The sequence below is a fragment of the Oryzias latipes genome, chromosome 11 (genome assembly GCF_053564925.1).
Source record: "Oryzias latipes strain Hd-rR chromosome 11, Olatipes_Hd-rR_3.1".
In the NCBI taxonomy this organism is placed as follows: Eukaryota; Metazoa; Chordata; class Actinopteri; order Beloniformes; family Adrianichthyidae; genus Oryzias; species Oryzias latipes.
Window position 1 is genome coordinate 23,752,443 of NC_136247.1, and position 21,134 is coordinate 23,773,576.

At 42.2% G+C, this 21,134-nt stretch overlaps 1 protein-coding gene across 5 annotated transcripts in view; it reads left to right on the forward strand.

Annotated features, from left to right (window-relative positions):
- Positions 1-21,134, forward strand: part of rbms3 (RNA binding motif, single stranded interacting protein) — a 365,348-nt gene that overhangs the window by 284,079 nt on the left and 60,135 nt on the right. For all 5 annotated transcript variants that reach the window (XM_011480740.4, XM_011480741.4, XM_023959618.2 and 2 more), the window contains one exon: positions 503-582. In XM_011480740.4, coding sequence (XP_011479042.1) covers positions 503-582 — 80 coding nt within the window. The remainder of the gene's footprint in view (positions 1-502; positions 583-21,134) is intronic.

The window sequence follows — 21,134 nt, forward strand, 5'->3', positions numbered from 1 at the left end:
CAATCTACCAATAAACCCATCTATCCAACCAACCATATGGATTGATATGCAAATCCATCCTCTTATAAACCCATCCATCTTCCATCCTACCATCCATCCAGGCACCCATCCAAGAATTAATCCACCCACCCATCCATTTACAAAACCACCCACCCCTGACCGATCCTTCCGCCTTTCCACCCTTTCTAGCACCTAAACAACCACTCATCCACCCATCAATTCATCCATTCACTCACCCAACAATTTTTCATGTCTTTTGCTCATCCATTTTTAGATACCCACTTCCACATTAAACATTTATCTATCCACCCATTCACCCCCCCACACACACCCACAGCTTAGCAACCACCCAACCAGTTATCCAAATGTCAGTCCGAGTTCACTCACTTTCTTCGAGTGATATTTAATTTACAGGTCAAAATTGTCACTCTATCAGTTCAAAGGTTGCTCCATGTCTGATGATGAAGGTATTTCAAAGCGGACTGTGCTCCTTTTCTTTCAGGATGGAGTCTACAGAGAAGTGTGAAGTTGTGATACAACATTTCAATGGAAAATACCTGAAAACCCCACCAGGCATTCCAGGTGAGTCCTGCCTCCTTTCACTTTTCAATACTCCTGCCTGACACCATTCATTCCTTTATTGGAAAAAATCATCTCTTTACCAAGAAGATGCCTCTTCTCTAATTCAGTTATGGTAATTTCTCTTTTCAAATCTGCTAAAGTGCCAGATTCATGGTGTAAATTGTTATGTTTGACATCTGAATGTGATTGACATTGCTTTGGCTGAATATCTGATTATTTCTTGGGACTCATCTTCTGCATTACTTTGTCTATTTTTCCCCTCCCTGGTGGTTTTTTAGCTGTAGGCTGGAAGTTCTCGATCAGGAGAAAGCCCTTTTAATATTCACTCTCATGCCTCGGTGCTGTTCTTTGCAATCTACTTAAGAGCTTGCACTCTTGGCTCGTTCCTATTCTGCTGCTGTTCTCTGTTGCGTCTTCTCTCCTTCCTGTTTTCTCCTTTCTGAAGTCACCCCGTAAAAGCGCAGCCAAGGAGAAAACGGGCAGGGAAAAGTGGGTTAAAGGCAGTAGGATGATAAAAAAAAGTTGGTAATCTAGCCTGTGTTTGCAATGAGATCTTCAAATGTCTGCTTGGAGCGTTAAAACTCAGAAAGTGGAGCATTGGGGGCATCGAATCAGCTCTTTTTCTGTGCAGTTACATGATATAATTCTGAGATTATCTGAGATTAAAACTCGTAAATTTACGAATTTTTATCTTGTAGATTTACCAGAATAAAACTCGTAAATCTACGAGATTTTTCTCATAAATTTACAAATTAAAATCTTGTAATTTAACAGTTATGACTTTCTTTCTCGTAAATTTACGACTTAAAAGTCGTTCTTAAAGAATTGGGTTTTTTTTGTAAACTGGCCCTGAAACTGTAGTAGATAACAGCCAGAATGAGGTTAAATAAAAGCAATCAAATGAATGAAAACAAAATCTAAAAAACACGGTGTCTGGGAAAATAGCATATGCTTTAATGCACTTCTGAGGCCAGACGTTGCAGGACTTGAACTCCTCTGCGCATCCTGGGAGACAAGCAGGCCGTCCGGATGATACCGGGAGACCCCTGTCACCCCTTTGGCAATTTTATTAGAAACACTCCCACCAGCAGCTCTGGAACAGTCATAAATCGCTCCCCACTATTCAGTAATTTCTCAGAAAGAGTGGATTTAGAATGCCCATATGTGCTCAGCCACTGCATAGCCTTCAGCTATTAAATGCAAGGTGAGCAGTTATATTGAAGTTTAGGTGTAATAGGAAACCTTTAAAGCTCTAATATCAGGCTGGCCTTCAACTTTAAAGGGCTATCTTCCTGCTGCTTGGGATTTATTATTGTTAATGGATTGTTCAGGCTTGTGCCAAGCATGGTGATGTACCACCCTGATGGAGGAAATCCCTCCGTTGAATTAAAAATGCTAACATTTAAAAGGTTTGTTTAGTTTGTTTTCTCTGTGACACTTTTTTAAGGTCTTCAAATCAGTTTTTTTGTTGGAACAAAAAGAGGATTTTGCAAAAAAGTTTGTTTGAGCTCCTCGCAGCTGCAGCAAATGACAGTTTTTTATGTTTGCAGGTGTGTGTTTATATTTATATTTATTCCTGTGTTCAGATTAATGCCTAGATATTCTAATATTCGCTGTTTCAGGCAGCCAAAGCTACTTGCTGGATGCCGAAAGGCTTTTTCTGTGTCAGTGTGTGTAGGTGTCACGTTGGTGGGATTTCCCCAGAGCCCTTTGCAATGCAAGCCGGCTTGTACATCCATCCTGCTCTGACAGCTCAGCGGTGCACCCTGGGGGGCTCCTGCCACACACAGCACAGCGTGACGCCCGTGTGTGCTTTTTTTTTTTTGTGCACTTGTGTCACAGTCATGACTACTAAGCTGTGCAAGCGCTGACATAAACACAGACCACATTACTGCAAAGATGGTCATGCGTCACCACCTTTGACCTACGTGGAATCTCAGCATCTGTATGATGCTATAAGAAAGTCCTCCCCACTTTTTGGAGGACAAAGTGATGGCCCTCGGTCAGATGAATTCCTTGTTTTCAAGAACATGAAATCAATTTAAATGTCAGACAAAGATAACACAAGTAAACAAAAAAGGTCATTTTTAAATTAAAATGTATGTACAATGAAAAATTCCAAGCCTATAAGGCTCTAAGTAGAAATGTCCAGGCTCCAAGCCTGCAGACGTGTCTGTTGCATTCAAAAATGTGTTCAACTGTTTATTAGTCCAAGTCCACCACCTACAGCTGGAAGAGTCTTTCTTTCACTGCTCTATTCTGATGTATGAAGGACTTAGAGTCCTAGAATTCCGTCTGGGCACAAACTGCAATTATTAATTTCTCCTTCATTGACAATATTTAAACAGTTAGCACGTCCTTTAATTAATTAATACATCACTACTAAATCTGAGTCCCTGTTTGGTCAATTTTCGACCCCGTTTAACTGTTAACGTGTGTTCAATGGCCACACGTTTGGTACGTAGAGTCTAAAAACTCTCTTAAAAATGTGTGTGCTTTATGTATACCCAAGAGTTTTGAAGCCCGAAACACGCGTTTATGTAGAGTTTTTATTAAGAGTGGTTGCTTGAACACACATGGCGGAGGGTGGTTTGAATGTAGCTTCAGGCACATGCACTGATACGGGGTCGATCCAAAGGTGTTTTGGGTTGTCTGGGCCCGGAATGGTCGTAGAGAGGAGTGGCTGCATCTTAAAGAGAGTGTGGGTGTGTATTAACTCATACGACCGAGTAGTGACCACGCGGCAATGCTGCACACACAGGGTGTGCACGTGATTCGTGAGTGTACATAGGACGGCCATAGGATGTCCACACAAACAACACTAAGATTGTCTAATTTCCTCATTTCTAACAGTCAGACTGCAGCAAGGAGCGCGCCCGTATCACGTGAACAGCACTAACAGCCTCCATGTGCAGTCCACAGGATTTAAAAATAAAAAAAAAACCTGTATGACACGCCTGCGTCTCACCTACTTCCCCCTTACTCACCCTTAAGTGTTGTATAAAGCTTCATTACAACCTGTCGCCTGCAGGATACCCGTAGAAAAAATGTACCTGAACATTTTTTTTCTGCGGGTTCACTGAGCGATCTATGATCATGATATTTTGCACGGGCCACTGCGTTCCCCGTACAGGTTTGACCATTTCTTTACCGGCCGACAGCCCGTATCCACCAGAAAGGGCAGTTGGGACTGAGGCATAAGCACCGGTTAGGCCACCACTAGCAGCAATAAAATCTTCACAGCCACAAAGGACCAATAACATCTATTGTCCTCTGAAGAGGAAGTTCGGTCCTTTCATATTTTGCAGCTCTGTTGTTCTTCAGCCACATTAAAGGGTCTTTAGGGTCACATGACAGCATCTCTGCCAGGCTTTGAGCGGGCCACTCCACACCCCTCATTCTGTTCCTTTTCAGAGCTGGACTTGCTTCTGCTTCAGCTCGACATATAGATAAAGTACAGAATTGATGGTTCCGTTCTCACAAGACCATCACGCTGTAACCACTATTACTGACCATCGCCATGACAGTTTGATGTCATTTGTATTTCGACCCAAACCCCCTCAAAAAATTATACGTTTGTCTTGTCAATCCACAGTGTTTTCCTAAAAGTCTGGGACAAATCGACAGTGTTTTCTGGCAAACCCGAATTTTTCTGGTGTCTTTTACTCAGCAGTGGTTTCATTTCTCACGTAAAACAGAGTCATGAACTTTGACCTTAACGGAGGGAAGTGAGACGTGCATTCGAACAGCATCCGTCTGAGTTTCTTTGCATCGCAGCAGGATGTCTAGTTTTCGAAGATCTTTTGGTTTTCTTGGCTTTGTCAGGACGGTCCGCTAAAAGGATTTCCTAATCGAGAACAGGTGTGGCAGCAGTCAGGCGTGGGTGGGGCCAAAGAGACTGAAGTGGGATTCCTAAAAACACGAGAAACCAGAGTTATTCAATGCTTTGAGGAGTTTGAGAGACATTTTTTACTAGTCTTCATTTGGACTTTTTTCCCACTTAAATATATTTATTTTTCGCAGCATTTTGCGTTTATTTGTGTTATTTTTGTCCGACATATACATAAATTTGTGGATGTGGCAAACAAATAAGAAATCAGGAGAGGGTCAAGCACCTTTTTCACGGTCTTCCTGTTCAGGCTTCCAATGTGGGAAAACAAAAGAGGAATAGGACTAGCAACTTTTCCAGGTCGTGCAAAGAAGATTTTCTAATTCAATAAATTGGAAAAAAAACATTTACCAAAATATTGTGAAAGTTGAATACATGAATCGTTGGATAAAACTGAACGAAACAATATGACCTACCACATGAACATTTTAGGAATGTGGGCGTGGTTAACAAAAAAAAATCTCTATTGCCAAGAAAATCCAAAAATGTACTTTTTCCAATTCTTCTAAAAAGTTGTTACCTCCAGGTGACCAAAAAATAAAATGGTTGCTATGGAGATGAAACAAAAAAGCCCCCATTTTGAAAAAAAGTATTTTGTCACATTCAGCTCAGACGGGGGGCAGAGGCAGAGGTGTATCGCGCAGATTTAATTTATCTTTTAAATACTCGTCCATTAGGAACAAAGCACCTTTCCAAACTTACCCATTTGGGGCATGGCCTAGCAATCCTCGACTCCTGTTAGCAGATTCTGCAGAAATATGCACCCATCGATGCTCCTAATAATCTATCCAGGTCAGGTTTGTTTGGTAATACCTGGTTGATATGAGATGTGTGTAGCAGTTGTCCAACAAGCCTGCCACAGAGGCCTGCTTCAGCTGCTCGGCTCGGCCCACCACTGATTGGGATTCAGAGAGCGGGACTTGATCGATAGCCCCGATGGAGCTCCACGGCTGTTTAGCCATTCTGCGCCATGCGGCAGAGACTCTCTCCCTGTCGCTTTTGTTGGCTATGAGCACACATGCATGCGCACACAAATAAGACCTCCTCAACCACACATCTAGCTACCCAGAAATGTGTATAGATATATAACCGTTTACCTGCAGAAATCTTCCATAAAAGCCTAACGTGAGAAGATCAAAGAGTAATCATTGTTTTACTGAATGTGGATTTATGCAATTGACAAAATAGATGGAATTTGTGAAATGTTACTCCACCAATAAACTGCACCTGAAGTGAGGCCAGCAGGGATGTATTATGGTTTACTCTGGAACCCGGTGTACAAGGAAAGTCGGCGGGAGTGCAGATAAAATGTGATTTAATCCAGCGGCTCTGCTGAGCTTCACTGATTAAAGCCCCACAATGCATTAAACAGCTTAGAGATGACACCGTATGGTAAATGTAATTTGAACTACATACATTAGCCATTGTTTGGTTTTTGCAGGTAAGTAATCTCGAATGCAAACAACGTATTTAAGGAGGGGAAATTGAAAAGCTTGAAGAATGCACTGGGCTGATCTTTACCTAAAACTTCATTTTGAACAGTTTTTTGGCAGCTAAACAAACAGCTTGATGTGTTTTTCAAGGGACTTAATAGTGCTGAGCCTTGAAAAAGGCAGCGAAGATTAAAAAGTTGGGTTAAAACCAAGCAAACACAGGTTCAATCTGGGCTAAGATGTTTGTTTTTTCACCTCTGTTGTTGCTCGCTCCAAAGTCCTCTGGCCAAAATGGCATGAAAGCTGAAAGTTGGCTTCAATAATTTCCAACAGAGGCTGGATAAATAATGAAAAACCACATCAGGAAGGAGCCGTGGCGGCGCTGAGAGATGCAGCCCAGCGGAAACATGCAATATGTACAAGAATTGCTACGTTTTTATACAGTACTTTGGCACCGCTCAATTTAACTTTATCTGTTTTTACAATCACGTTTTAAACCAGCATGTTTCTGTCAATTCTCACTCAGTTTATTTAGCCCCACGCTAAAAGTCATTTCACAGCAACACCAGGACTTCCCTCACACATGGGGGAGAAATTCTCCGTCTGAATGTGTTTTGATCTGCTTGGTTTATTCTTCTAGTTTTCCCAAACACGGCACATTCACCTTTGTGGTGCTATATTTTAGACAGAATTCACCTTTAACTTAGTCCGTCTTTTGATCTGTTTTCAAGGCAGCGTTTTTTTTAATTATGCTGTTTTTAGCCAAAATCCAACAACCTGTGTCATTTTCTAGGACATAGTTTCTGCAGAGCAGCAGGAGTTCATAAGAAATTCACCTCTGAGTTGTTGGCGGGACTGTTGGTGTGGAAGTAAGCCTCTGCTCATTTCCCGTCATCCCTTTGTTTACACTCTCTCCAGCTAGCTTAGAGCCCCTCACAACCTCAAGCTAAGAATATTGGTGCAACAAAAATGTTGCACAATATCAAAGCTATCCACCTGTATAGTTTAGATCCAGATTCCAGCTCAGACGAGGAAAACAAAGACGTTCATGGATCTATTTGTCTGACAGTGGATGCATCAAGTCAAGGAGACTTGATCGTCTTAATTTTTCTTTTACATGTGAAAAATGCCACAAGAACATGTCACCGCAGCATAAAAGACAGCTCTCAGCTCATGAGCTGCTAGTATTTCCCTCTTTGCAGAATTTTGTTCAGAAGCCATGAAAGGTGGTGGGGGGGTGGGGGGCTGCGCCGTAGCAGGAAAAAAAAGATTTCCTCCCTGCTGGCATCCTCGCCAAGACAACTGTGCCAAGATGGCAGAGACAGCCCACGGTATTAAAACGTCCCTCGCTGAATTAAGACTCGTCCCAAATCACTTGTTAAGTCACAAAAAGCTCTTCTGAACCTGTCAGTCATACTTGAGTAATCTATGTTAATGTCTGCCATCCCTCCCACATTCCCCTGGCTAATAACTGGCCTGTCGCAGCCCATTTCTGTCCCCCATGGCGTGTAGATTTAACATTTAGCCAAGTAGGCCAGTGGCTTAGGTTGTCATGTTTCTCCATTATTTATGTATTTAGCTGTGTCCTTCCTCCTTTTTTTGACACAAATAAAAGGTCAAATGCTATAGATTATTCGTTTACCGCCATTGTCAGAGCTTCCAAACCAACTACATGTCTCCCTCTGTTTTTTTTTATAACTTAAGTTTTATTTTTCATTTTTGTTAACAAGATATAAGACACTTGAACATGACATCAAACGAATTGAATCTTACAAAGAGAAGAAAACGAAAGAAAAAGAATGATAATAATAACTAAAAATAAATAGATAAAAAAGACAAGGAAAAAAAAAAGAAAATTGAACATGTCAGCCACCATTCCAGAAATGTAAACACGTTATACATCGACCAGTGAGTTTTTATATACAGTCCATTTGTCCCATTTTTCCTTAAAATGTCTCCCTCTGTTGGTGGTCACAAATGGCAGCTTTTCTGCTGCAGATATCAGACACAATACAGCCCCTTTCAAATGCACTTAACAGGATATTACATCATAATGAAAGCGACCTCTTCGCTTGAACCCTCCACCCACAGCCCCCGATTTCACCGCCTCTCATTAGAGGCAAGGACACACAGGAAGTTATTACTGAGATCCCCAGTAAATCAGACAGCTTCTTGAAAAAGGATCAATTTCCCCCGATGCACTTTCTCATTATAACCTTATCTCTCCTGCAGACATTCATCTGGATTTGTCACGCTTTGTTTGTTTTGCCGCTGAACTGTATCATTCATGAGGTTTGCAGCAGGACCGGGGGAGCCGCTCCGTACGGATCTGTCACCGAGACGGAAAGTATTCAGCCACTGCAGTCCATTTCCTGACGTGGTCTGAGCCATTTGATTGGCTTTAAAGTTTGTTTAGACAGAGACGCAGAGCTGGGCTGTCTTAAGAGGTTCAAACATAAAAGCAACGACTTTGCTCTCCACTCAGCTACGTCTAATATGAAGAGAAACATGTTGAAGGACAGTTACCATGACAAAAAGACACCCAGCTAGGCAATCTAGCGACATGCCACTGAGGAAGTGTGACTGGAATATCTTTAGTGTAAAAGAGAACAGATGGAGGAGGGCAGAAAGTTGTAGGTGGTGCAGAACACAGAGGCATGAAAGTTGGATCAACCTGTGCTTTTGGAAGGTTAAATTTGAGCGCAGTTCCGGCTGCTGCATCTCTAACTGATGAGATGAAAGGATGACTTTGGCTTTGCGACCGCTTCCTGGGCTTGACCTTCGTGACACTGGCCCAGCTGTTCGCTATGTTGATCCTCTATCGTTCCTCCTCCCACCCTGCTCATACCTCTCCTTGCACATTTTGTTGTCCTTGCTTTTATGCTCTCCCTCCTGCCGGCCCTGCCTTTCATCCCTCCCTTTTTCCCTGCATGCACTCCCATCCTCTCCACTCCACTAAATCACTTGTTTTCCTGCACGTGGCTCCCTCGTGCTCCTCTGCATGTCTGAACACCAGTGGACCCTCCTAGTGCAACCTGGACGACCACTTCTGGCTGTTTTGCTCTTTACTTTGTGCGTTTCTGCCTTTTTCATTGATACGACTCTGTCAAGTTGTCATTTTGACGGACAGTTGACCGTTATGGCACAAGTCTGATGCTCAATGAAGTGGTAATTAAACTCCTCGAAATGGTGCGCTGGAATGTTTAAAATGCTCGTTTGACATGAGGCATTAAGAATGAGGAGCGTCATGTTCAGCTCCACTGCCACAATAGACTTGGGCAGCACCAGTAAACGTGGAACCAAGAATAGCAAACCTGAAGGTGACGGCAGTGCGGTGAAGATTTCCCAGTTGGCCATGTGGAGGCTGACTAATCCCCAATCTAATCGTTGGGGCACATGCTTCAACGGGTTGTTTCCCTCCAGCAGAGCCATGTAAGCACAGGTTAGTCAAGGTCACGGTCCGTCTTGTATTAGTGACGGGGTTGACTGCATTGTCCACAGGATGGAGGTCGAACGTCCCTGGCTTGGTTACAACTTTTTAAGAACTCTTCCGTGTAGATCCATCAAGTGTCTCTTGCTTGATCACATTGAACTGGAACTCAGATGTGTGGCTTGTCCTGGTATACATGGTAGCAAACCTCACCTGTCTGAGTGTAAGACAATGCTTCCTGTTGCAGCTGTGACTTAGTTTAGAAAATAAATACAGGTACTTATCAATCAAGTCCTTCTGTAAAGCGATTCGTGAGAGGCATTGAGTTTCAATTGAAACCTGAGGTCTTGCAGTGCGTCAGTCCACCAAGACACGGCGCAACAGGAGTTCCAAAATCTGAGCCTTGGTGAGGGACTCAGCTTGATCAGACTTGATTAGCACTCAAACATGGCGCATGTGCATCTTATAATTGAAGATGAAAAGTCAAAATGAGTCTCCAGTGTCAGTGCGGTGGACTGTCATAGCAGGTCAGTTTGTATCTCTGTGGGCTGAAGACTGATGCTGAATGTCATGGGAAACTAATACAACTCATCTCCATTAAAATCCAGGTTTTCAACGACAAACAGAAGCCTGCCTTTTCCGCCCAAATCTAGCAAAGCATTCCACTTTGGAGGTATGAAACGTCTGTGTTATCTAACAGAATCTGTGGATTCCTGTCAACGTAATCTAATGCAGGGCCTGAGGCAATGTTTTTCCTTTGGAAGGAATAATATCCAGCCTTTGAGCAGATAGAGGGGGGTCACTGGGCTCATAGCCTCCTGGCTGGCCTGCCCGTCCTCCAGTATGAAGATTAAGTTGGCGAGGAGGATAATCACGCTGCAAGGTCTCTGTGGTATGCATGCGATGTAGAAGGCTGACTCCTTTTATACTCCTACACCTTTCAGGGCAATCAATCCATACAGTCCCAACAAATGAAAAAAAAAAGTTCCTGTCATTTTGGAATTTCACTCTAGCATACCCTTAAAAGGTTTCACAGTAAAAAAAAAATATATGTAAACATAAAGGGACAGCCGGGTCATTTGGCTGCCTGCAATGGTGTCCTGGTGCTTGCGTCAGGGAAGCAGAAAAAAGATGCAGGCATCAGTTACACCCAAACGTCACTATCGCTGTCCTAGGACACAGAGGGCGGTGGGATAAATGGAGCTGCAGTCCCCAAAATAGAGCTGGAGTCTTCATCTGGTGTGTGGGAACAAGTAGAGGTCACCGTGGTCAGCAGAGTTATTTCTGCAGTGCCATCGGACTTCCAGTAGAGCACGCCCATTCATTCGTCCAATAGCCTGTCAGCAGGTTGCAGGACGTACACAACAGAAATCACACAGCGGGAGTGAGACACGGGTTATTCCAAGTAATTTGCTGTGGAGGTGTCCAGTTTGTCGCCTGAGCTTTTTGCGTTGTTTATTCTTATCCAACCCTAGCTGGACTTTGAGGTAAAGGGCAGTTAAAAACTCCCCTGGTGGCTTGTTATTCTTTATTTTGAAAAAGAAATTCCAGCAATCTACAGCTTCTGCTCAGTCTAGAAGTGATTTAGAGTTGTGAAATCATGGATGCTCACTTTTTGAAGCGAAAATAGAAAAGTCAAGTGCACTTATCTGCCAACAGAAAGGCTTTTTGCCTTCTCCTTTTCCATCCTTTGTTCTTTTCTCTGTCTTCCTCTCATACATCTGCACAACCACAAGTAGTCCATTAGGAGTGTGTTGCTTTCATTACCTCCATCTTGGCCCTGAGACAGCCTTCAGAGTGAAGTACAGCGGAGTGAAGCTGGCGAGCACCGCAGTATATACAGGGAGAAGTCTGGTAATTGCCAGCTCTCTGTTCTCTTCATCCTGTGCATCAGGTGGAAACTATGAATGCACGGCGTCTGGGGACCATCCCGGTGTGCTGCACTGCATCTCCCTACAACTGTCTGTACCCCCACCGGGCACAAGTAATAGGGGGAAAACAGCCAGCTTAAAGGCCTCGGAGAGTCCAACAACTGCCACTCTAACAACACACTCAGGGATGAGGAGGGGGAAAAAAACGCAGGCGGCCCACAGTTAGAGAAGAGAAGCGTCGAGGAAATACTCTCCCTACAGTACAAATCTCACTTTTCATGACACGCCTGCTTCACAGCAGTAAGTGTCTCTGCAGGAGTAAAGTCTGCTTCTCTCAGGAGGAACGGTTGGTTTGTCTTTTCTGATCTGCCCCGAGGCACAGCCGGGGGTCAGGAGACAAAACAGTTACGTTTTTAAAAAGTCCCCAAAAGAGTTTTAATAAACCAAAAATCGACTTGACTTTGATCAATTTCAGGATATTTTTGTTTCAGAAGGTGTGTTCATAAATTCATTTAGATGTGTGAGAGGGGTCCGGTCCAACACAAAAGATTTTCAAATACGATTAAAATTAATAAAGTTTGGCCTTGATTACAAAAGGGGATTATTCAGACATACCTCTGGTTTGTCAGAAAATTCAATACACAAGAGGCCTTCAGCTCTCTTCTGTTTGCCCAGCTGTTGGACAGGACAAGTTTAAAAAATAAAAAATAAATAATAATAATAAAAAAAGTAAAAAAAAAAAAAAAAAAAAAAACAAATAAAAAAAAAAAATTAAAAAAAATTAATAAAAAATAAAAATTAATAAAATAAAAAATGTAAAAGAAAATTTAAAAAAAAAATCATTTAAAAAAAAAGTAGACGTGTGAGACGGACCATGTCAAGAACGGAAAGTATCTGAAATATTTACATTTGTGATGCTAATTCCTAAATATCTGCAGTGATTATTATATGACAGATGAAGCACCACAGAGATTTTATTGATTTCATTTTGCAAAACAGACCACTTATGAAGTTTTTGTTTTAAAACCCCTTTTTCAAAAAAACTATCAAAGTGAATCAGGAGCAGCAGAAGCAGCAGAATCAGCTGGTTTAAGCAGCATAAATGGTTAAAGAGTTGCAGTAGTTCAAAGAATGTCAACACCGGAGCTAATTGTCTCTCTACCGTTTAATACTGAATACATCTTCAATCCACTTAAATAGTAAATGACGCTTTCTTGTATCACACACATATTCACATACTGGTGGCGGCTCCACTGCCGAACACTGGCGCCAACCTTCCACCAGAGGCACAGTGGGGCAAGGACACTTCGACACATGGGCGGGCAAGGCGGGAATTGAACCTGCAATCTTTCGATCAGAGGTCGACCACCTCGGCCACTTAAAACAAACAAACAAGAAAAACATATTTATTCTCTAACATCATGTACCGTATTTGTAGCAAACTTATTAGAACTGCAGTTCTGATAAAATGTCTTTAATCCATTTTATGTTTGGATCAGTTGATCTTTTACTATGATAATAAAAGCATTTGATCAACAAAAGTACATGTCAGTTTAAAGAGAAATACAATGTATTCACAGTATTTTCTGTTTGTATGCAGACCCTAATGCTAACGGTATCACCGATTAGTTAGCCTTTTGTTAGCTAACTGCAAACTGTTCTCATGGCTTAAATTGTAAAAAACTGAAATATGTTTTTTCTTGATCTGTAGTTTCTGTCATCAGAATAGAGTTTGATGAGGCAGACATTTGAGCATAAATAAAATGACAGAAAAGACTGTAGAATAAGAGGGGGGGGGGGGCAAGGTGGACTTTTGTGATTAAAATCTAGTGTATGTCGGATATTAATAAACTATGTTTTAAAAAGTCCAGAACTTTCTGCATCTCTCAAGTCTTGTATCAAAGTATCAAACACCAAAAGGCTTAATTGCCTACACTTTTATAGTTTTATTTATACTGCTCGTTAACATTTCTTTACTTAATGAACTGGTTCGTGCAGCCTTGCTGTAGATATCTGAAATGCTTCTGCGATGTAACGTCTTCAGCAGAGTCCTTCTTATCCTCGCACACACACACACACACAGATTTGTGAATTAGCTTGAGCGGTTCGTATTTATCTTCCAGCCCGAGATGTGATTTTGCCGCTGATCAATTTTTCTGGATGTCTTATTTAGGTAGTGAGCGGTGGGCTCTGTACAGCCAGGGGTTTCAGGGAGATGCCTATCCAATTTCAGACAGCAAAGCAAATGGCCTTGGAGATCAAGGATTAGACATCAGATTTCTATGTCGAGCTAATATTGATTCGCTGTGCCCCCGGTGAACTCTGGCTTGTGTCTTCTGGCTGTAAGCTCTTAAATGTTTCAGCTGCAATGGCCCCATTCGTCAGAATGGTCCCTGATCTATACAGACACTCTTATTTTGTTTTCCAGCCCCCTGTTTTCTGCATGTCAGGGTTGGGGGGCCTGCTGGAGCTTGTCTTATGTGTCACAGGATGAGACGGAGGGTAAATGCCGGACAGATTGCTGTGTGGTATCCGTGTTATTCTGCAGGACCTCCTTTAAGCTGCCCATCCACCTGGATGACGTAGGTTGGACACCTGATCGTTTGAAGGCAGTATTGCCCTAAATGACCACAGACCATAAAATAAGAGACAGGCAAGAAGAGAAATAACTTGTGTGTAGTGCCAGTCCCCTGCGGCTGCTTACAAACATAAGAAACCCAATACATTTGTCCTACTACTGATTGTGTTTCAAATGTCACATCAGAAAGGGATTGTGTTGATAAAAATGTCTGTTGTTGTTCACCTTTTGGCATATCGGGGTCGCCACAGCGAATCAGCTTTCACTGCTTCGCACAGGTTGTATGACAGAGAGTTTTACGCGGATGCCCTTCCTGATACAACCCTGTATTTTATCTGGGCTGGGGACCGGCACAGGGGGACCCAGACTTTGGGTAGTGCAATAGTTGTAGCGCAAAGGGTCTTGTCTATGGATCTACACTGGAAGAAGTTCATCGTGTCCCCTGGGAAGCGAACCCTGGTTTCCTTCGGTCCTACACCCAGCCGACCGAGCTATCCATGTCTAAAATGTAAAAAAGAACATTTAAAGACAGCGCTACATTATTAGCATGCATTGAGTAAGCTAAAGGCACGCACTCAACCCAGTTTGCATGGTTTGCGGAATCTAATGTGAGCTCAGTGCTGCCTCACCTCACAGCACACGGTGTAATTAAACAGGAAATACCCCAAATTCAGCAATTTTAAGAATAAAAATGGTTAGAATGATACATATAGGTTGTATTTATTGCACAGATTAGTGGACACGTTTATTTTATTATTATTTGACATCCCCTGATGACAGGGGAGGTACCGCCTCCCCTGACCGCACATGCCTGCTTAAATGTTTGGTCTTCTGAGCTTCATACATTCATTCTGCCCGTGAGACATTTTCCGTCCACACTGTGGACTTTGTCTCGTACTTTTAATGCGGAGCTTCGTGCCTTACATTTCCCTGAAAGTCGGCCTGCCCTTCTACATCGATGAACCCCATCATGGTTCACTTGCTATTGAACCGAAAGGCTTATATTTAAAGAACGAAGAGGAGCTTTTTGTCCAAACGCAGCTGACCGTCTGTAGAAACCCACTCTGGTCTGGACCGCACAGTAATGGTGTGAAAGCTCTCCTGTTCGAGGCAAGGCGCAAATGTAGAGAAACACACAGCTCCTCATTCATTCATGTGCAGCAGAGCAGGTCCGTGCCATGTCGGGAGGATTCTTCTGGATCTTTGCTAGTCTAAACGCAAGAGTTTAGAGCTTGTTGTTTCTTCAGCTCTCATCTCTTAAGACCCCCTCACTGTGCAGCTGATGCTGATGAGAGTCCGACCACCCAGGGGGAGAACTCCCCACTTCAAAACCCCCGGTCTGGATTTATATTTTCTGCATTCTTGCAACAAAGGCATTAAAGGTTTTCACCAGTTGTAATGAATTTTGATAAACGGTTCCATACTGAGAGAGCTCTCTTCATCCCATTTCATCATCTTCCTCCCCAAAGTCTGACTTCCTGCCACTTCACCATCTGTTGGGCAACTTTGAGTTTGTCTAAACTTTTTTTTCTTCTCTACGCTGAATTAATTGTAACATTTCTTCAAGTCATTGAATTCTAAAAGCTTCTGCTGCGATGGTTAGCGAAGGCTTTCAAAATAAAGAATAAACTATTTATCTGTTGTCTCAGAGAGTTTTCCGAGGTAAATTTACGAGCGGTTCAATATGTGCAAGGAAGGACAAACCACGTTCAAGTCCCTGCAGACTCACAGCCATTATAAATTAGAACAGAGAATCCAGCGGGGGGGCCCCCTGCCGGGACCGTGAATGAATGAGAGTCGGGCGCTCCTCTCCAACACGATCCAAATAACCGCCCATCGTATTCTATAAGGAACTGGCCTCATCAGATCCCCAAATTAGACTACACATCATGGTGGCGGGCAGGCTCGTTGCCGTTGGTGACGGATGAGAACACGCATGGCGATGAGTTTGCCTCGGCAGCAGAGCGTTACTGTTTAGGTCATTTGACCGTTGGGGATTTTTGGACAGAAAGTTTTGGGAGAATCAGAGACGTTCCAAAACTCAATCTCTGATAAATCCACCAGATCTACCGCAAAAAGAGTTTCCTTTACTCGCCTTCAGTAATTCCTAGAGACAGAGATTATTCTTTAATGTTATCACTAAAGCTTGAAATGAGAGAGAATAGAATAGAAGCTTGATTGTCACTTGCCCTTCATACCAATCCTTTCAAGGCTGAGTGAAATAGCATTTCCTGAAACCGTGAGAGTGAAAGTTAAAAACGATAAGGTAAAAGAGTAAAAAAGGATTCCTAAAATAAATAAATAAATACACTCCACAGGCTCTCCATGCTTCATTTGTTATGAAGGCAAGTTTTTGAGTGTCAGTCTGAGTTTTATGTACTGCAGAACAAGAATCCGTTGAAAAAATTGGGTTATTATTTTAACAGTGAGGCCAGAATGTATTTTAATCTCTTCCTGTTTTATAAATCAAATCACCAATGCCAAAAGAGCCATCAGTTTAACATTTAGACCCAATATACAGTTCTTTCAGACACCCCAGTGCTGTCCTTAAAGCTGCGTTAAGGTCAACTTTCTTTACTTCAACTGTGTTTTTTCTTGATTTCTTCATATGTCTGTGTTTCCCAGAGGGTTCAGAACATGAGCAAAAAAAAAACACATTTATCCCACAGCAGCTGCACCTCCAGAGAGACAAAACCTTTCATTACGTCTGAAATTTGAAGCAAAGACTCGGAAAGTTGCTGTGAACGGGTCAGCCCGGTTATTGCTCCAACGTTCCCATCTCCGAGGTCGAAGATCGTTGCAATCGAAAGCATTTCCAGAGCGGAATTCAGTTTATTTTTCAATGAAAACGGATTCGGTTGAAACCACATAAAGTGGTGGAAAATCGTTGCTTAAAGCCTCAGTTTGATTTTTATTTGTTTAGATTTTTTCTCCTTGTCTGTTAGGATCATTAAAAACTAAAAGGTTAATTGAAAATACCAGTTTATTTAGGCCAAGACTATCTTACCTGAAAATTATAGGCGGGAAATAAAAATATACATATCATTCTGAAATTATTTAGTCATAAAAAACCTTTTTATGTGTTTATCCCTAAGAGATTTACCAATTACGCTATGACTTTAGCATTTTTGTTTGTCAAACTGTTGCTTTATTCTCTGGAAACAAGGAAAGACTTTCCTTTTTTTTGGAAGACCATCTTGAAATTAGCGCCACTGCTGCTCAAGAAGAAAGAGAATACCTAAGTAATGAATGAATTATGAGCCGTGAGACGTCTGATGCCCTGTTTGAAGTTCTGAAATATACACATTTTTTGACAGGACAGATGACTGGGGTCTGCTTTGCATGTTGGCTCAAACTCTGGACTTAGATCTTGGCGTTTGCCATCCGTCATTCGTTTTTCCTATTAATAAACTGCTGTTCTTTCTAAAATCACAGAACATTTTTAGATTTTTTTTTATAAAGATAAAACCCTGAAAGGGACTAAATGGGTTTAGATGACGTATGAATAAACAGTAAAAAGAATTAAAAATGTAAAAATGAAAATAAAGAAAACAGTTGGGGGTTTTTTTAACTGTTTTTTTTTTTTTTTTTTGTAGAAGTAAAGATGATATTCTGGCTTCAGAAAAGAGCAAAGACCTGCACCTGCAGCCTCTACCAGACGGTGGAAAGCTCTTTTCAGCACAGCTTTAATTACAATCTCAGCTCAGACGAGCTGGCCTCCACATCCACGCAGTTGACCAAATCCTCTCACACACGGCCGCCGCACAGGCTCACCCGATCCGTAATCAGCCGCGGTGCCACCCTTCATTGATCCCCAATCAGTTACAGTAAACAGAACACTATGGAATCCCCCCTCACAAAGCTGTCGCCTCCACCCCTCCCATCTTTTATTAGTCGTGTGTTCTGCCTACATCGATCATAAATCACCGTCACTGGCAGCATTGATCGTCAATCACCATCAGTGACATAATCGATTTAGTTGTTCCCTCAGCTATAGGTTTGCCCTGAGCCCTGAGCCCACACTGCAGCCTGGCTGTGGCATATTGATCCTCCTTCAGATACCCTATTGAGGGCTCTGTATTGATAACTCATTTATTGTGCTGTAATTTCATTTTTTGCCTGTCCATTACGTTATTACTGGAAGGTACCTTTGGTGTAAACCTCGTTAACAGACGCCACCTTTTGTGGCCTCATCATGCTGATGCAGCTTTGCTGTGATCGCGGCGAAAGTTTCTGCTGCTTCACTTTTATTTGATATGATTTTACAGAGTCTCTCCTGAAGAGTCTGTGAAGCCGAAATGCTTTTTAGGACCCACTCCAATCACCTTTTGATCTATTTTCAAAAAATCCTGTGTCGTTTTGCAGGACATAGTTTCTGCAGAGCGGCAGGAGTTTTATAGAAATTCACCTGAATTTTGGGCAGTACTGTTGATGCAAACTAAACCCTCCCCCATTTCCCATAAATCTGTTTTTACTCTCTCCCGCTAGCTTACCACCCCTTATAACCATAAACGTAACACTACTGGTTCAACAAAAATGGCGAGCAGTATCGGAGCTATCCAGCTGTACAGTTTATTCCAGCTCAGATGAGGAAAACATGGATCTACTTGTGTACAAGTGGATGCATCAGAATGGGGTGGAGTAGGGAGCTTGTTGCCCCCCCCCAGTATAGTTTCACGTATGTCCGTTCCACGTATGTCTAACGGACTTTTCAAGCATGTACCACAGATGTATTACTTTTATATCGCGCATACGGTGCACATTTCACATTATAATTACTTAAGTGACACGCGAATCACTAACAAACTGCACATAAACAGCGCAATAATCCCCCACGGTTTATGTTTCTACATTGATTTTAATGTTCTTTGCGTGGTTTATTCGTATTTCTTCCGTGGTTTTTAACGTGGTTCATTATTGGCAGATCTGTAAAAATGTATTATTAAGACCTCAACGTTTATCACTTCTTCCTCGTATATTCAGGTATGACCATTTTTCAACCATGTGTAATATGTTCGTAGTGGCTGTGTGACACGGCGTTTACCTGGTAACCATCACCGATGCACTCTCAGGTTCTGTAGACTGCCGGGCTCAACAGAACATCGCCTTGTTGACTTAATGTATTTTGTTTGTCTGGAACATTAGATGGAGCCAGTTTAATGCTGATTAGGGGGGTTTTGGGTTTGAACGCTAAATGTTGATATTGAGTCACTCGATTATTTTACCTTTTTTCAGAAGAGATGATGATGATCTCAGTGCTGAAACATATTCATCATGTGGTGAAACTGTGTCATGTGGTGTCAAATTCGCTGCAGGCCTGCTGGACGGGCAGCTCTACTGAATTACCAAGCACTGACCTGCGTGATTCATCTCATAGATGCGAGGTTTCATGGATCACTGGAGGTGTTGGCAGCGTCAGAATGCTGTGCTAACAGGGACAGAGTAAGCTTTACTCTCTGCCCACACAAGCAGTGGCACAGACATGAGAGGCACAGCTCAACCCCCACAGGCACGGTCCAGCAACAGTTGCTTTCCCCTTCCTCTGCCGCCGCCACAAGCGCCTGCCATGAAAGGCCAGCACTGCAGGCCATCACACCCAAGGTCAACAAGAACTATACTTACACAACATTATTCCTCTGCTGTAAATCCGGTCGTTCCTGATCACAACACCCCAGTTTTTTTCCTTATTTTTGTCAGTTGCGGGATTTTGAGACAGTCAAGTGGTTTGATGTGCTTTAATTGGATTTTTTTGGACCTGTCTCAGCTTAAAATTAAATGTTTGACTTATTATGTCACCCATTAGAGTAAAACATCCAGCTGTCAAAACAGATTTATTCATTTTTTCAGGCCAATATTTCCTTATTTAGATATAAAGACGGTGTTACAGAACCACTAACATTTTTTACATCTATTTATAAAACATGAAAACATGAAACATTCATTTGGTCAACAAGTTTGATTAATTGCCCGAAAGGGAGTGAAATAATACATTTTGCACATCCTCAGTTTTTTTGGTAATTCTATTGTTTGGTGTAGGTTTCAGGATGTCTTCTGCTGAGGTTTTATCCTGAATACCCACCATCGCTGGTGGTGATAATCTCATACCATACGCTGTACTGTGAACCAGCTACAGTGCAGCTGACATAATAGGACAGCTGTGAAAAGAGCCCATGGTTATTAAGGCTTATTGCAACATAGATGTGGAGAATCTGGAGCCGTGGTTTTAGCATTAGAAACATTTTTCTGACCACAGTTTGCTTCAAGACCAGTTTGTCATTGGAAGTGAATGCAGGGAGAATTGTCTGCTTTTAAACATTTTCATTAAAAAAATATATCTTTTTTGAGACCTTCACTGGAGAAAATGTCACGGCAGTTTCCACTCTGTCTGCTTTGTTGTTTTTTCTAAAATGTTTACTAACCATGGCAACACTAGCATCGGGATCGGTAAGTGACATTAGCTAATGAAGCTAAACTGAAGATCTAATTTAAGTGCTACCTCACAACGTCTTCTCTAGAAGTCTGGAAACTCACTGCCTGTTCTGCAGCTACTGCTTTGAATGTTACCACATTCGTTTATTAGCAGCATGGGAATGTGTTTATACATGAGGGCTTCAATATTTAAACCTCTATGTTTAGGTAAAAGTCTATCTTTTTCAGTGTCAGATCATTTAAAATCGTTTTTTTTTTTTACTTTTTGACTGTCCTACGTTGAGGGATTTTAATGTTTTTGCATTCCCATAAAAAAGTTAAGTCCATTCTTGTGCAATAAAAGAAAATACAGAGTTTCTGTAATTTATCATCTATAGATAAATAGATAGATCTATCTATAGATAGATAGATAGATAGATAGATAGATAGATAGATAGATAGATAGATGGAAAGAAAACATGATAAAGGGAGGCTGACAGAGGGAGTGAGAGATGGATTAGCATGTCAGAGGCTCCCTACATAACATTACTCTTGTTGAGTGTGCAATAGCTCATCGATCAGGCTCAGCTGTCATCCCGGACTCTTCCCTGCATTTCCCCTCCCGTAATCCATAACGGGATCTGAGGCCTGAACTCCTGGCCCGACGCAGGAGCTCTCTGCGGAAAAGTCCGGGCCAGAGCGGATCAATACCCATGGAGCAAGAGTTGCAAATGTACGGAGAGAAGCAAAGCGTTGTTGACATCCTTGTCCCTGCGCTCGTCCCACTCATATAGATGAGCTCTTCGGTATGGATTGAGGCGGAGGAAAACTGGACTACACTTGTCATATCTCCCCTCTGCGGGTCGCCTGCCCCCTCGCGTTCCCTTCCTGTCACAGTCTCCTCGTGTCTTTTCGCCGGTTTTTGACACTTGGTCCTTTCCAT